We start from the raw sequence: 16,680 nt of genomic DNA, 5'->3' as shown, positions 1-16,680 counted from the left end.
TCCGAGCTGTCAGCACAGAGCCCGACATGGGGCTTGAACTCGCGGAGTGTGAGATCATGACCTGAGCCGAAGTCGGATGCTTAACCGACTGAGCCACCCAGGCGCCCCTCAGGTCATGATCTTATGGTTGGTAAGTTCGAGCCTTGCATCGGGCTCTGTGCTGAAGGCTTAAGAGCCTAGAGCCTGCTTCAGATTCTGTGTCTCCCTCTCTCTCTCTCTCTGCTCCTGCCCCTGCTTGCACTCTGTTTCTCTCTCAAAAATAAACATTAAAAAAGATTTTTTTAAAGAATCTTTACACCACCACAGACAATTTACTCTTTATTAAAAATGAAGGAAACATGCAGCAAAATACAAAGTCAAAAAAAGGGAGGGGGAAGGTCAAATATTTTACATCTTCCATAATCTAGCATACGTCATAAGGAGGAACCTCCATTTATCGATACACCATTATTCTATCCTCAGATTATTAAATAGTATCAGCTGGCTCTAGGATTTGGTTCAAAACTTAAGCGAAAAACCCAAACAAATCCATTAGTCATTTGGAATAAGACCATACATTTCACAAATAGCATTGGCACATGTTACCTTGTGCTGAATTAGTCCCTACCCCCAGGGACCAGGGGATCCTGGGGACTCAAAGACAGAGGTGCACCCCGAACCACCACTCCTGGAAAGGAGCAAGGTCTCTCAATGTGTCACGTGCTGTCCCACCTGGGAAGTTTCTGTTCACGTATTTTCTCAGCATCACTGTGTAAGTCAGCAAAGGGAGTCCACCATACATCATGCAGAAGAAGAGAGAACACTGTCCTAAGGCTTGGTGTCTGGCTCCTAGTTCCCAGCAGGGCAAAAAATGAACCGAAAAGAAAAAGAAAGCCCCAGCCCACTGCTATTGGCATGCTGTCATTCAAACATGTCCCACTGTCATTCAAAGGTAATGGCTGGCTGGAGAAACTGAACAGGGGAGTGGGATGCCGCTGACCCCCAGCCTGGGCTCCAGACCACCTCCAAAGAAAATGCCAGAAAAGAGTGATGCCACCACCCCTTGGATTTATCAGTAAGTAGATGATGATGGCTTGCTTGAAACCAAAATATGGACTTTAAGGCAAGCCACTAATCTTGTGCCAAAGAGGACACTGTCCTCTTATTCCCACCTCCCGGCCCTCATTCTTCCCACCCGCCTAAAGAAAAAAAAAAGAGAGAGAGAGAGAGAAAGAAAAGCTAAATATTTTTCCAGCAAGCTGATCAATCTTCTCTTCCTTCACTAGGCTCAGCACGCTCCCTCTTCTTACCAATCCTGCTGGGACCCTGGACTTTGGTGTGTGATCCTCTCATTTACTTTCCTCCCAACTTGCCATCCCAAACCCGCCCCCCCCCCTCCTTCTCCCCAACATCCACTCCTTTCCCAGTATGTCTTTGTACCCAGGGCAGGGGAAGAAAACCCATGACTGAAACTACAAGCTCAGAATGAGAAACAAAAGCTGTGACGACTCAGTTGTGGGGGAGGTTTCCAGAGACTCTCCGAGAGAAAACTAGGCGAAGCGATCTTGTTATTCACAGACCAACAGTGCTGGAAAGGGCCTGAGCGATTCTGTAAGAGGCAACTCTCCCCTTTCCATGGGGCCACAGCCCATCTTTGTGTGTCATTTTAAGGCCAGATCGAGTGTCCCTTTCGAATACAAAAATTGTTAGGGCTACTTGCAGTTAGACAAAGGCTGACTGTGAAGCAGTAGGAAAGAAAATCGGCCCCACCGACTACTCACATATTGCATTATGAGTGCTCGTTTCGAAACCTAAAGAATAATTTATATTACTTCTATAGAAAATCAGATGAACACTGTCTACTCATAAATCCTAAAAGTCACGGCACATGTGGTTTCACTTTCCGTCCTGGGTCGGGTTCAGCACACAGAAGTGTGGACCCCCTCCAAAGGGTCAGTGCAGGAGAGGGGCGGAAGGCAGGCCTCGCTGGCCTGGAGAGGCTCCTTTATTGCTGTAGAGAGCTCAGCCTTTCATTTCCTCATGACGTGGAGGCCAGGCAAATTTTCACGGGAGGACTGAGGAGCAGTTTTTCCTCAACTGAATTTTTTTAAGATTCGAAAATAAATACTTCCACAATGATATGACTTTTGCTTTTTCCTGTTCAAAACCACTGCTGGGAAAGTTCACTTTTATAGGCCATTACTCGGTGTTTTCACTACAATAGGTCCAAACTTCCACTTTGAAGGATCTGATGGCTTGAAGTTCGACTACAGATGTTTTGCACCAGCTGAAGTTAAGGCTAGCAACCCTTTCTGGAGGGAGGGATGAAGAGGGGTGCCTGAGAGCAGCTTCAGCAAAACGCTTAGAAACATGAACAAAACAAAAACACAGTTTAGGCTGCCTCCTCTGAGGCTGTGCTTTTTCCTAACAAAGGTTGCTAGAATTCACAACAGATTAAAAAAAAAAAAAAAAAAAAATCACTAAATTAAATTCTCTGGGCTCCAGCTAAACAATCGCCTTTTAGGTGCTACTTCAGTGGTAAAGAGATATCCCAAGATGCCCACATCCTGTCAGGTGTGGGGGAACAGGCAGGAGGAGGAAGCCCAATATAGCTGCTACTTTCCACCCAGCGCCATCATTGGAGTAAGGCAAGATGAGCTGACCGATCTCCCTCCTGGGCCTTGAGGCACGTGGACCCCTTCTCAGATGGAGGAAGACAGGGGACACGCGCGGTAAGTTTACTAACGGAACTCTTTAAAGGGATGCTGGCCACTGGTGATCCGACTTTTCTCTCCCTGTGGGAAAAAGGGGAAATGATGGCAGGAAGAACATAAAGAAAGACCTCTAAAGCTCCTAGCCGGGAGGTTTGTCGCTGGGTTCTTTGGCAGTAGTGGGTTTAGGCCAACAGAAGCAACAGAGATACGCATGTGTGGAATCTCCTTAGGCCGCCTCTTCCAGGGCTGTGGTTTAGCTGATGCTGAGCTGGGCAAATCCTATTAGTTTCCCATCATCAGGAATATCCGAGCCTTCGACACCAGATGCCTAGGAATCAAACAAAATAAGAAGCTGTGGCTACTTGTGAACAAAATCGCAGGTAGCAATTGAAACTGACTGACACAAGGACTGTGGGAAGGAAGACAGTGGGGGACAGGTCCCTGGGATACAAACGGGGGGGCAGATCAAGTGTCTTTTCCAGAAAAGGTGGGGGCTGGGTAAAAAGCTGGAGTCAGACTGGCTAATACTCTCTTGAGAGGAGTCAAGGGCGTGGGGTAGGAGGCTTCCTGGGAGGGAGAGGGGAAGAGAGGACATTCAAAAGGAGACATCAGGGGGCGCCTGGGTGGCTCAGGTTAAGCGTCCAAACTACTGGTTTCGGCTCATGTTTCATGAGTTTGAGCCCCGCATCAGGATCTGCGCCGACAGCCCAGAGCTTGCTTGGGATCTCTCTCTCCTTCTCTCTCTGCCCCCACCCAGCTCTCGCTCTCGCTCTCTCTCTCTCTCTCTCAGAAAAAAAAAAAAAAAAAAAAAAAAAAAAAAAAAAAAATTAAAAAAAAAAAAGCGACATCAGCCTAGGGCCTCAGGAAGGCTAAATGAATACAATCCACCATATTTTAATATTCTCATCACTCAGGGAATATAGAAACTGGTTCTGCAGAGGCTGCTGCTGTGTAAAGATAGTTTAAAGAAGAAGGGATGAATACCAGTTTGAAAGTGACAGATCGATTTGACTGAGGTTCTTCCACAATTTTCTGCAAATTCGCTGCCACTGTAATCACACAAACAGAAAGTAATGAGAAGCTAAGTAATCTCTACTTTCCACCATACTTTAAAAACTTAAACGGTAGCTCAGAATCTTCTATGGTCAACCGAGATGGAAGCAGAAAGATAAGTCACTCCCTAAACAAAAGTTATCTTTTAAACTTAACCCTAAGTAGCACAAATAAATCTTGAATCGTGGTCAGATTAACTTTCTTTAGGATACTGTATTAACTGGGACAAAACACACAGGTGAAAGAGGTAGGATTTGCCTACTCCTGGGCCAGAAAGCTCTAGACTGGGAGCTGGCCAACTCTGGCCAGCAGCCTGTTTCTAGTCTGGCTGTGGGCCGGGAATGGTTTAAAGAGGACGAAGACAGTGCATGGGCCACAAAGCCTAAGCTACTTACTATCGGGTCCTTTACAGAAACACTTGCTGCTTGGCCGTAGACAATGGTCTTTTCCTTCAATAACATGTACACATGGGCCGACTGTGCCTTTTCTTATTTCCTGCTTCTTCGAGGAATAAACCTCTAATGACTTTGGCTTACCTCTTAGCTCTAGAAGGGTCGAGTTTCACCCTCCGAAATGGACTAGATGTGGCTAAGCTTACTTTAACTCGTGACTTATGTCATCAGTCCTACTAGTATTTCCCAGAGACCTAAAGTGCGCCTCGACTCACTGCCACTGCAAGTCACAAACGTAGAAAGGAGACTTTCTGTTTTGTGAGGAACTGTCCCCAATAGCTGTTATTTCAGCAACACCAGGACCGTCCCAAGACCCGCGAGACCTGCTCAATGAGACAGACCTGGTTTTCTAGGTCCTCGATACACCGACAGAGACACAGGGGCACAGGGCAGAGCACAAAGTAGTTACCTATTACTAAATCCCTTCCATCGACCAGGCCAGCAGAAATAAGTTCCTGAGAGACGCCCTCGGCGGTATCTGTGGGGACAAAGCAGAAGGTGCTCTTTGTCACATCACTACTACCTCTCAGAGGAGGCGCTGGCACTGCCAGGCCCAGGCTAGCTGCTAGATCCACAGAACCAAGGAGGCAGGTGGAGTCCTCTCCCCACATGAAGGTTCCTCCCACCACTGGGGCTGGCTAGAGGGCTGAATCTATAGCAGCCAGACGGCCAATATCAGCTCGATGTAAAGGTAACCTACGGAATGGTGTAATTTAGAGGACTACAGGTTCTGCTCAAAAGAGCCCCCGCAGTGATGCCGCAGGGGAAACTCCTATTCTGAGGGTCACCGTGGCCCCGAGCCCCATCAGCTCTGAGAGGCGACCGCGAGCGTGCAACACCTCCAGGGCTAATACAACAAAATGCTTTATTTTCAAGTACACCTTGAAAGAGCAAATTGTAATCTCTTCCCTTTGGAGATCACACCCCAAGGGTTTTGCTGAAGTTACTTTCTTTTTTATTCCGGTGGGCTTTTCTTCGTATCTAGTTGTTACTTTAGGTGGCACAATCGGATTGATGGGTGTAACAGAAATGAAAAGACAAGGAGAGAGCGTCCCTAAGCTGATCTCATCTCCAACTGTGACTCAGGGCTGCTGAACACTGAGCCCCCCAGAGGAACAGGAGGACCTCGGGGGGGAGGGGGCGGGCACACATTTGAGCTGATGACCAGTGTGTGTGTGTTTGTTTTTTTTAATTCTCAAGTTAGTTACCATGCCATGTAGTCTTGGCTTCAGGAGCAGAACCCAGTGATTACCAGTGATTTGAATTAGTTCCTTAGTATGTGACTCTTCCTGGTTTTAAACAGTGAAACAGATACACCTCTGCACATCTGTATCTGTTCTCTTTCGTACTTAGTTACTGATGATACCAAGATAGCGGGGAGACCAAGCACGGCACAAAGGACAAATGTGCTGGAGTCAGGCCACCTCCCCAATCTGAACCCTGAGTAACAAAGGCAAGAAAGAAACAAGCCTCATCTCAGGGAGAAGTTCAAGGCCAGAAGCTATGCATGTCAGGGCTCAGCTTCAGCCTGGGGAGAGAGGAGCCTGGAAGCCTTGTTTCTTCTTCACTGTCATGGAGAAGGAAAACCGTGTTCAGTGAGAAGAGTAAGAAATCTGCACCCTGACAAATGTGGATATGAATTCTGGCTGCTCCTCTTTCCAGCTGTGTGAATAGCAACAAGTAACCTCCCCACTCTCTAACTTCATCATCTATGCAATGGAGACCATAATCCTTCCTTAGGGGCTGCTCTGAGAATTTAATGCGATATAATGTTTAGCACAATGCCTGGCCTACTATAGTAGGCCGCAGATTAGAGCTACACTCGTTACTGTTGGTATTACGGTAGGTTTTATAAATGAGGTTAGTAGCAAATAAATTGTATTTGAATTGTATTCATATGCTACCCCAAACCTTTAAACCAAGAACGTTTTCATCATCTTTTAAAAGCAAAATATATCCAAAGGACAAAAACTTCATGATATATTTCATTAAATAATAAATTAGAAGTTATTTTGTTTTCAATGTTTTTGATGTCTCACCTCTCCCAGGAGTAAACTCGAATCGAATATCATTTAGTTCTTTTTTTGAATTCCTATGAAAGAAAACAGAATGTGTAAAGTCAACTGAATTCATGCATACAGATGCTGCCAACATGTACTAGGAAAGCTGTGCCTCAAGAAAGAACGTTCTTTCTATTCCCATAGATCATATGATTTGTTCTAACATGCTCACAGTGTAGGGAACAGACCAAACAACTGAAGAGTGAGCATCTAACAGTCTTACAACCCTTTTAACTTATATTCTCCACTGCAGAATATAAAAACCTCATGCTAAGAGGAGAAGGGGATTAAGGGCACACTTATTGTGATGAGCACCGAGTAATGTATGGAATTGCTGAATCACTACAGTATACACCTGAAACTAATATGGCAATGTATGTTAATTATACTGGAAATAAATAAATGGAGGGGAAAATCCCAAGCACGAAGTAAACAAAACCAAACCAAAAAAGCCCTCATGCTTTTGAGGTGAATCTGACATGTGTACTCCGGTGCTTATTCCCACTAAGACGATCATATAAAACTAAGAGGAAAATGTAAGAGCCCCGGAAGGTATAATTAAAATGATAAATGATACAGGACGGGAGGGTTAGTATCTAAAATTATATAAAGAACTTACACAACTTAACACCAAAAACCCCAAATGATCCAATTAAAAAATGAGCAGAATATGGGGTGCCTTGGTGGCTCCGTCGCTTAAGCGTCCAACTTCGGCTCAGGTCATGATCTTGCCGTTCATGAGTTCGAGCCCTGCGTCGGGCTCTGTGCCGACAGTTCGGAGCCTGGAGCCTGCTTCGGATTCTGTCTCCCTCTCTCTGCCCCTCCCTCACTCGCGAAAAAAGAGTTACTTGCAAAGAGGAAGAAAAGCATCTTTAGAGTATTGAGGAAACAAACAGAAGCTGTTTACTTGCCTTAATCTGAGTACGAGGCTGACTGGGATCTTGGCTTCTTGTGAGCCTGCTCCTGAAGGCGGAGCCTAAAAATCGTTGACAGTATAAAGTCAGTGTCTGGTCTACCAAGCACGGAGGTTACTCACTCACGGTCACCAGCAGAGGAAATGTCCACGTGGCGGCAATTTCCTTCATCTCCAGGGGAGGCCAGACCAGTCCCTGGGACATGTTCCCTGCTCTGGGAGGACATGCACTCCAAGGCAACAAAAAGAACCAAGTGCCAGCACGAGTCAAGCACAGTTAGAAAGATAATTCTCAACCCCACGTGAAATTCCATACACAGCCGTTTATAGTTTGCAGTTTTCAGATCCTTGTTTCCTTCTACAAGGGTGAAAAACACGAAGGCTGGGTTTTTCCCTTTAAAAATTCTGCCAGTGTAGGGGCGCCTGGGTGGCACCAGTCAGTTAAGCTCTTGGTTTAGGCTCGGGACGTGATCTCACGGTCACGGGTCCAGGCCCCGCATGGGGCTCTGCAATGACAGTATGGAGCCTGCTTGGGATTCTCTCTCCCCCTCTCTGCCCCTCCTCTACCTGTGCATGCTCTCTCTCTCCCAAAATAAATAAACAAACTTTAAAAAATCTGCCAGCGTATCACATAGCAATGTACAAGATAGGATCTAAACTGGCTGTGCCTCAGGAATCCACCTGGCCTGGAGGTTCCAGATCTTCTGATGGCTAAACGAATCCTCTCTGAAAACTGTTAAGTTATTCCTTGCTTACTAGAGAAGACACATTCTATTTAAGTCGTTTATAAAGTAAATCCAATCTTTCCATCAGTTTTCATAAGATAAATGTATCTTTTCCAATATGATGGAAAGAAATGAAAAGAAAGCTTGGGTTCGATGGAAAGGTTACATAAAGTCAGCACCGTGACTAACCGGAAGCTTCTCAAAGCAGTGGTCTCTAAAGGCAGACCATCACGGGGACACAAAAGAAAAAAAAAAATCAGAACTTGCATTTTTACCTCTTTCTATTGAAAATGTTAGGGGGAAAAAAAATGAAGTCTCCAATGTCTAATAAATGAATAGACTCTGGAAAGCTTACTCTAACCATGGGGCATAAGGTCACGTGTTCTGCACGGCATTTGGAATTTCCTGAGGGAAGCGAGGGAGGGATTCACACACAGTGGGGCCCTCACTCCCTTGACTGCTTTCAGTGTATGAGTATTCATGATTTTTGTGTGTGACTGACCACGTGCATTTATGGATTACATCACTTCACTTTAATGAAATCAACCCTCACAAAATTGATAAATATCTTAAAAAAGAGGAAAACAAGAAAATCATGGACGGGAGACGGTATCGATAATGCAAGCATAAGCGAAAGAAAAGGAAACAGAATTGCTGACAATCCTAGTGTGAGACGAACTCCAGCGGCCGCAGAATAATAATGAGCTCATAAAAAGCTGACCGGAAACTACCTCCCGAATTTCTGATGTTTGGAATGTGGTTCATGTTATCCGTCATTAACTTATTATGCTGCTTAAAAACCTGTGGGATCCTTGAAAAACTCGCCTATTTGTATACATTTAAAACTGTGAGAACAGAACCTCTAACTTGTTTCAAAATCTCCCACCACAGCAACCTCACTACATAAGGTTGTGTTCCACGTCAATCTCTGCTTTCTTCATCTACCCAGAAGGCAGACCGCTCAAGTGCACTCCTGCTTACCTGGGCTGTTTTTGCCGGCTCTGCGGGGGCTGGGGGACAGACTTGAGTTGGCTGTGCAGGCGTGTGCCCGGCTGGCTGAGGTAGATGAGCAGAAATCTGTTCTGGAACTTGGAGTAAAGTACCCACGGGATCAGCTGTCGGAAATAGCTGTAACAAGAAGATACACACAGTGCTGCTTCAGTTGAGTGGAAAGGGAGGGAGGTGTATTGACGGGCAGGCAGGGCCTCCCAGGGTGACACTTTCAGAGCAGTGTTTGTGTGGCGTCCTGGCACATCTCTACATCTCTTGAATACATCTACTTCAAATGGAAGTCAAATATTTCTACCAGGCTTTTTTGTTATAACAACTTTTGTGAGATGTAATTCATATCCCACTAAATTCACCCACTGTAAGTATACAATTCAGTGGTTTCTAGAAAATTTATACTTGTGCAAACATCACTACGATCTAGTTTTAGAACATTCCCGTCAACTCAGAAAGTTCTCTTGTGCCCATTGACATTTAATTCCTCCAGCTCCCACACCCAGCCCTAGGCAACCACTGATTACTTCCTGTCCCTATGAGTTTGCCTTTTCTGGATCTTTCATGTAAGTGAAGTGCATGCTCTCTGTTGTGTCTGGCTTATTTCACTTAGCACAGTTTTCTGAGGTTTAGCCATATTACAGCCTATATACCAGTAGTTCATTTTTTTCTTCAGAATAGCATTTCATTACATCATATTTACTTTCAACTACATCTATTCTACCCTCTTTGCCCAATCAAATAGCACCTCTAAGATGCAAACTTAAGTAGTAAAGGGAAATTACAGAAGCTACATTTTTCTATGTCTTGGAACTTTCTATTACTTATAAAGAAAAACAATTAACCAATGATTCATTAAAATATCTGAAATGCTTTTCAAGACCGAAAGCCAACATAGACATTATATATCTATTTTGCATGGTTGAAAGATTTCATAAATTTTAGTTAGGAAACTTGGGGGGGAAAGACTGATGTTGAGTATAAAATCAAGGTGAACATATTCAAAATTATAAGTTGATGAAAAAAGTACAATGGCTAAAACTTAACAGTTGAAAGAGAAAATAACTGAAAAGTCAACAAGAGAGGTCTAAGGGCTGACAGTATGTAAACAAAATTGAGAGGCAAAGAAGTAAGGTTTTGTATTCATTTAGCTTCATACAGAGGAAATTCAAGTAACTCTGGTGCTGGGGCACCTGGGTGGTTCAGTGGGTTAGGCAACCAACTTTGGCTCAGGTCATGATCTTGCAGTTCATGAGTTTGGGCTCAGATTCTGTGTCTCCTTCTCTCTTGCCCCTCCCCTATTCACACTCTATCTTTCTCTTTCTCTCTCAAAAAGAAATAAACATCAAAAAAATTAAAAAAAAAAAAAGTAATTCTGTGGTTCTGAATTTTGATAGAAAAAGAGAACGTAAGATTAGTTTGAAATTGATGGGGCACCTGGTGGGCCCAGTCGGCAGAGTTGTGTGGCTCTTGATCTTGGGATTGTGAGTTTGAGCCTCATGTTGGGTACAGAGATTACTTAAAAATAAAAAAATCTTTAAAAAAAAAAAAAGATTTGAAAATATTAAATAGGAGTATTAGCACTATTTCAAAAGGGCAGTTTCCAAATTGCATGCACATATATGCTAACTTATATTAACTGAAAGGTTATACAAAACAAAGCAATGAGAGGATATAGAGAAATTGGAACCTTGAGCACTGCAGATGACAATGTAAAATAGTGCAGCCACTATGGAAAACAGTAAGGTGATTCCTCAGAAAGTTAAAAATAGAATTATCATATGATCCAGCAATTCCCTTCTGGGTAAGCCCCAAAGAATTAAAAGTAAGAACTCGAACAGATATTTGTGTAGCCATGTTCACACTGGAATCATTCACAACAGGCTAAAGGTGAAAACAACGCAACTGTCTGTCCAGTGGAAAGGAAAAACAAATATGATACATACCCACAATGGAATATTATTCAGCCTTAAAAAGGGAGGGAGGAAGGAAGTTCTGACACATATTACATGGATGAACCCAGAGGGCATTATGCTAAGTGAAAAAAGGCAGTCTCAAAGGACTTATGGTTTATGATTCCACTTTCATGAGGTATATATAGAACGGTGGCTGCCAGGGGCTGGGGGGGAGGAAAAAATGGGGTGACTGCTAATCTGGAGTTGCACAGTTGGTGATGGTTGCACAACAGTGTGAATGTACTGAAAGGCACTGAACTGCACCCACAAAAATGGTTAAGATGGTAACTTTTATGCTATGTCTGTTTCACCACAATTTCAAACATAACAAAGCAACGAGCCCTGAAGTATGAGTATGAGCTTGTGAGAGTCCATGTGGGAATGCCACTGAGGCAAAGGGACAAGAAGATCACACGAACAACTCTGGGTAAACTGTAAAATACCCTCTCCACTCAACTTTGGAGAAACTAAGAATTAATTAGTCTAGATTAGGTTAGAGTAAGAAATAATCTTAAATGCTCAGAAAATCATAAGAAGAAAAGTTATTTCTTTTCTTAGCAGAGGCTAAGTTTGGGATCATCCTCATTCAGGGACGCAGGCTGTGGTGGCAGGGGTAAGGGGACCCAGGGAACAGAAAGGCTCTTCCTTCTGCTAACATTTCATTGCCCAAAGCAACTGCCATGGCCACGAGTAACTTCAAGGGGTAAGGAGATGCAATTCCACCAGGTAGCACAAGGAGGAACCAGAAATCTTAATGAATCGCAGTGCTGATGTAAGTTCTGACATAACTGGCCTGTTAATATGCTGAAGTGCAGTATTTATTTTCAGTCTTAAACTATGTGATACCATGTAGACAAATCCTGTACATAATCGTGTACAAAATTGTATACTATACACACAAATCAAGTGGGGAAAAAAGCAACTTCTAAGAATAGGGGCAAAACCAAACTGATTTAACGGGCCAAGATGTGGAACTGGTAAATCACTACTGAGCCTGGAATGTAGATGCTGCCCGAAGGAAAAATGCATCCCCCAAAATGATTGCTATCTTCACGTAATGAGCGTAAGGCAGGCCAGCCCAACAGGATTCTGTTTAGTAGGACTGCCTATCATAATGAGGCAACAACTAAAGACAACATAATGTATATGACAAGAGAAGATGACAGAAGGGTGAAACCCAAAAACGATAGGTAGCATACGACAAATTCCTGGACAGATTAATGCAAAAAGACGACTTTCCACTTTAGGCGGCCCAAGCCAAAAAAGCAATTCATAAAGTCAGGCAGGAAAGGAAGGAAGAACTTCCTGGGCCTCCAAGCCAACCTTTTTTTTTTTTTTAATGTTTATTTATTTTTGAGAGACAGAGCACAAGTGGGGGGAGGGGCGGAGAGAGAATGAGACACAGAATCAGAAGCAGGCTCCAGGCTCTGCACTGGCAGCACAGAGCCTGATGCGGGGCTCGAACTCACAAACTGTGGGATCGCTTAATTGACTCAGCCCCCAGGTGCCCGCAGGCCAACTTTTGAAATGAGTGCAATGGCGCCGACTTACTGCAGAAGCCCATTCAAACTCAGAATCGATACCTCTGATGAAATTTGGCTGCTACAAATTCTCATTCCCATTTAGGCACATATAGAAAAAAAAATGTGCTTACCATTAAAAACAAAACAAAAGCACACACACTTTAATGACTCAAAACCCACAACTACTTACCTCAGAATTTGATAATGATTCTTTCACTCGGGGAGACTAAAAGAAATACAAAAAAGGCTTATTAACTCAAAACTTAGGTTACTTGTAGTTCCAAACTGCACTGAATGTTGAAATGCAAGTAAACTCCATTTCATTCTGATCCATTAAGTCACTGGTAACTCTAGTGAAAGTTTTCTGGAAAAAGAAAATATCATGATGCTATTGTATTCTTTGTCCAGGTAGCCTTCAATACATCAATGTTCTATGGTATTTTAACAGTTCCCAACTTGAGGTTTATAAACAAACATGGGACTGAGTTCTCAGGCAGCAGGGAGGTCACACTCTTCAAAGTACAATTCTTTCTACTAATCATGAACATGTTATGTACATAATATCCTAGACCAACTGCAAGCCTTCAAGCTCATTATCCAACACACCCTCAAAGCAGAGTAATTTGTATTATGGGCTTCAGCTGGAGAACACTCTTGAGCCAAAACTGAAAATTTTGGCAAATGTATAATCTGCCACTTGAAAAATCTATGCTAAATTTATTTAGTAAACCATAACAGTTAGTAGTGATTCTGGATACAGGTAATGGAGAATACAAAAAAACAAAAAACAAAACCCTGAACATATCTTTAAACAAATATCAGTTTCTGGTAAATTCTACCAAGCATAAATTTAGACTACTTAAAAGGTTAGCTTAGGCTTTTTTAAGTTTTCATCACTATTTCATTGAAGAGAATCAAGGTTCAGGTGATAGCTAATATATCACAGCAAGTATATGGCCAACCCAACACGCTTTTCAACTTTATGTTTGGAAATAATTTCAAACTTACAGAAATTTCTGTTAGAATAAGAACAGTACAAAGAACACAAGTATACCTCTGACCCAGATTCACCCATTAACTTTTTTTCCTTATCTGCTTTATTGTTTAGATGTTCACTTTCTCTCTTTTTGAACACACACACACACACACACACACACACACACACACACACACACACAACCAATCATATTGCTCTTGTACTATCTGAGAATTAGTTGCACAGACTGTAGCTGTTTACCACTGAACCATTACTGTGTATTTCTTAAGAACAGGGATATTCTCTTCTATAACTTCATACTACTATAGTAGTAAATTTCAGTAAATTCCACAATCATGCTAATTTTCATCAGCTAGTCCAGGCATTTGCCAAGTTGTCCAGTATGCGGTAACTATTTTTCCCCTTGTAACTAATAGGCAAGCTGTGGAGAAGACACTTCAAGACCCTGAAAATATTCTGCTCATCAAAAATTTCCCCTATACTTAGCACCCACTGATGATCCTTGTCTGACCTAATTTTTATGACTGCTATCCTGGCTATAAAGTGATGATTTTGCCCTCCAATACTCCTCTACATTTCCCAGTCAGCACCGGCAATTTACTGTAATGAAAAACCATCCCTCTCCCCCACTTATAATCTACCTATTCATTATTGGCACAGGCTCATAGAGTCCTAGTTTTTAAGTGGTTTACAAATTATTACTGCATTTAAGGATTTTGATAGTTAAATTCTAATTTGGTCAGTGGGAGCTCATTCAATCTGGGCCTTGTATTATTATGATTTTTTTTTTTTTTAAATAAAACACTTTTTTTTTTTTTTGACAAAAGAAGATATTCCAGAGTCATCTTGTATTTTCCCTGTGTAAGCCCTGGAATCAGCCATTTCTCCAAGGGGCCCTTGTTCTTTTAGTACAGAATGGCATTAAAGACCAAGATCTGGGCATAAATTGTGCTCACTGTTCTTGTTTTCCTGACTCTCTGCATACCTGGTAACCTCTGATTGGATACCAGATACTGTGAATATTATCTTGCTGCATGCTGATAATTTTGTATTTCTATAAATCTTCTTGAGCTTTGTTCTGGAGTACAAATTACTTGGAAACAGCTTCATCCTTTCGGATTTTGCTTTATGAGTTGTTGACTGGATCTGGAGCAGTGCTCAATCTAGGGCTATATGCTCCCCACTACGTAGACAAGCTTTCTGAGAACTCTACCCAATGTCTTGTGAATGACAGGTTTCCACACTCTGGCTGGTGGAAATGGGCACTGCTGCTGGCTCTCTGTGAGGGCTGGGTGTTGCTATCCCGTCTCAGGCAGTTTTCTCACATGTATTCCTTGAAGAGTATTCCACTGAACCCTCAAAAGGGAACCTCTGCAGACTTCTGAGCTTCTCTCTGTGTGTAGCTCTCTCCTCCCTGGTATTCTACGGATTTTATCTGCTTCCGTCTCCCTGGACTCTTAGCCCTATTTCCTCAACTCAGGAAAACACTTTTCAAGCCATAATGAAGGGAACAGTCAATCAAATAAAACTGCCCCATAAATGGAAGAATGAGCAGAGAAGGACATTAAAATGGTTATTATCACTATACTATAGTTATAATACACATTAGCTTCAAAAAGTTAAGTAGAGACATGAAAGTGTAAAAAATGAACAAGCATGCAATCAAACTTCTAAAATATTACCATGTCTGTGATATAAAATACACTGAATGGGATTAGCAGCAATCAGGTATTGCAGAAGAAAAGATGACTGAATTTGAAGGCCCACAACAGAAACTGTGCAAAATAAGACTGAATAAAAAGAGAATTTTTAAAAAGGAAAATCAGTGAACTTGCAGACAATTTTAAGCAGCCTAATATCCATGTTATTGGAGCCTCCAAGGTGCATGAAGGGCAGAAAAAAATATTTGAAAATATAATGGCTGAAAATTTCCAAACTTGATAAAAATCTACACACCCACAGATACATGAAAATAAATAAACCCAGGCATATCAAAATCAAATTGCTCAAAAAACCATTGAAAAAGAAAAAAAATATTAAAAGCAGCAAGAGTAAAAAGACATGTAACTTATAAAAGAACAAGACAAGGGATACCAGATTTCTCAACAGAAACAATGCAAACAAGAATATGGTGAAACAACATCTTCAAAATACTGAAAGAAAAAGCCTATCATTCTAAAATTCTATGCCTAGCAAAAGTATCTCTTCAAAACAAAGATACAAACAATGGAGACATTTTTGGACAAAAAAACCTTAAGCAAATCATCACCAACAGATTCACACTACAAACACTGTTTAGGGAAGTTCTTCAGAACTTCCAAAAAAGGAAATGATATAAAGATGGAAATTTGGATCTCCGTAAGAGTCTATTTTGAATATGTGCTGAATTTTGTCAAAGCTTTTTTGGAACATATCAAAATAAGAATATGACTTGACCTCTCTTTAGGCCTATTAATATCACAAGATTTCCTAATACTGAACCATCCTTGCACCCTACTCCATGTGATCATGGCATTTACTTTCAACATAGTTCAGTTTAGTTTTAAAAGACCCTCCTTTCACAAAAGAATTCACAGCATCAAAAATGGCTAACGTGAAAACTACAAAAGTGTATAATTCTCTATGCTGCTTACATATCAGTGTATTATAAAATCTTATATGTATTTCAGAACTACAAAATTTTAAATAAATTTCTCTTACAGTTAGCTAGGGGGTAATAGTCAGACATTGAAACACTATAATTTTTCTTCCCAAATATTGTGTGTTGGTCAGAGAAAACACTGTATCATCTCTTTCATAGGAAGCTAGAACTACAAGATTCATGTACCTCTACCTTCCTCTGATCACTTTAATAGAACATTACAAAAGAATACTGATTTAAGGAGGAATCATATGAAAAAGTAAGGAGAAAGTCTCTTTACACACACAGTCTCACATTTTAATAAACTCACAATTGTATGTAATCAAATGTTTAGATCTGTTATCTCCTGAAGAGCTTTCCAAGGTTGGAATGTAATAAATTTTTACCAATTTTCCTTGGCAAAGTCTTTACAAACTTAGCTCTGCAAAAAGACTAGACTCAAAGACTTCAGCTGACAAGATCAACAAGTCTTCAATGTTGACCAGCAAGTCATAAGTGCTATGACGGAGCGGGTACCACCTACCCACCATTCATACCACAAAAAGGTTCTAGGCAGTAAAAGCCAAGATGAACCTCAAACATTAGTATTTCTCATGTACATTTCTATTCTTAGGAATGAGTCCTAACAATCAACTTGAGGCATTAACTTTAGGCAAGAGTGATAGA

At 41.8% G+C, this 16,680-nt stretch overlaps 1 protein-coding gene across 2 annotated transcripts in view; it reads right to left on the bottom strand.

The window, feature by feature from the left end:
- Nucleotides 1–291: 291 nt before the first annotated feature.
- The window catches only part of OXSR1 (oxidative stress responsive kinase 1), a 103,604-nt gene continuing 87,215 nt past the window's right edge, over nucleotides 292–16,680 (bottom strand). For both annotated transcript variants that reach the window (XM_058729419.1, XM_058729420.1), the window contains 7 exons: nucleotides 12,567–12,602; nucleotides 8,878–9,024; nucleotides 7,170–7,234; nucleotides 6,238–6,290; nucleotides 4,608–4,676; nucleotides 3,678–3,742; nucleotides 292–3,021 (listed from right to left, as the gene is read on the bottom strand). In XM_058729419.1, coding sequence (XP_058585402.1) covers nucleotides 2,947–3,021; nucleotides 3,678–3,742; nucleotides 4,608–4,676; nucleotides 6,238–6,290; nucleotides 7,170–7,234; nucleotides 8,878–9,024; nucleotides 12,567–12,602 — 510 coding nt within the window. In that variant the 3' untranslated portion in view covers nucleotides 292–2,946. The remainder of the gene's footprint in view (nucleotides 3,022–3,677; nucleotides 3,743–4,607; nucleotides 4,677–6,237; nucleotides 6,291–7,169; nucleotides 7,235–8,877; nucleotides 9,025–12,566; nucleotides 12,603–16,680) is intronic.

This window comes from Neofelis nebulosa, chromosome 5 (assembly GCF_028018385.1).
Source record: "Neofelis nebulosa isolate mNeoNeb1 chromosome 5, mNeoNeb1.pri, whole genome shotgun sequence".
NCBI classification, from domain to species: Eukaryota; Metazoa; Chordata; class Mammalia; order Carnivora; family Felidae; genus Neofelis; species Neofelis nebulosa.
This window is presented reverse-complemented; position numbering and strand designations above follow the sequence as displayed.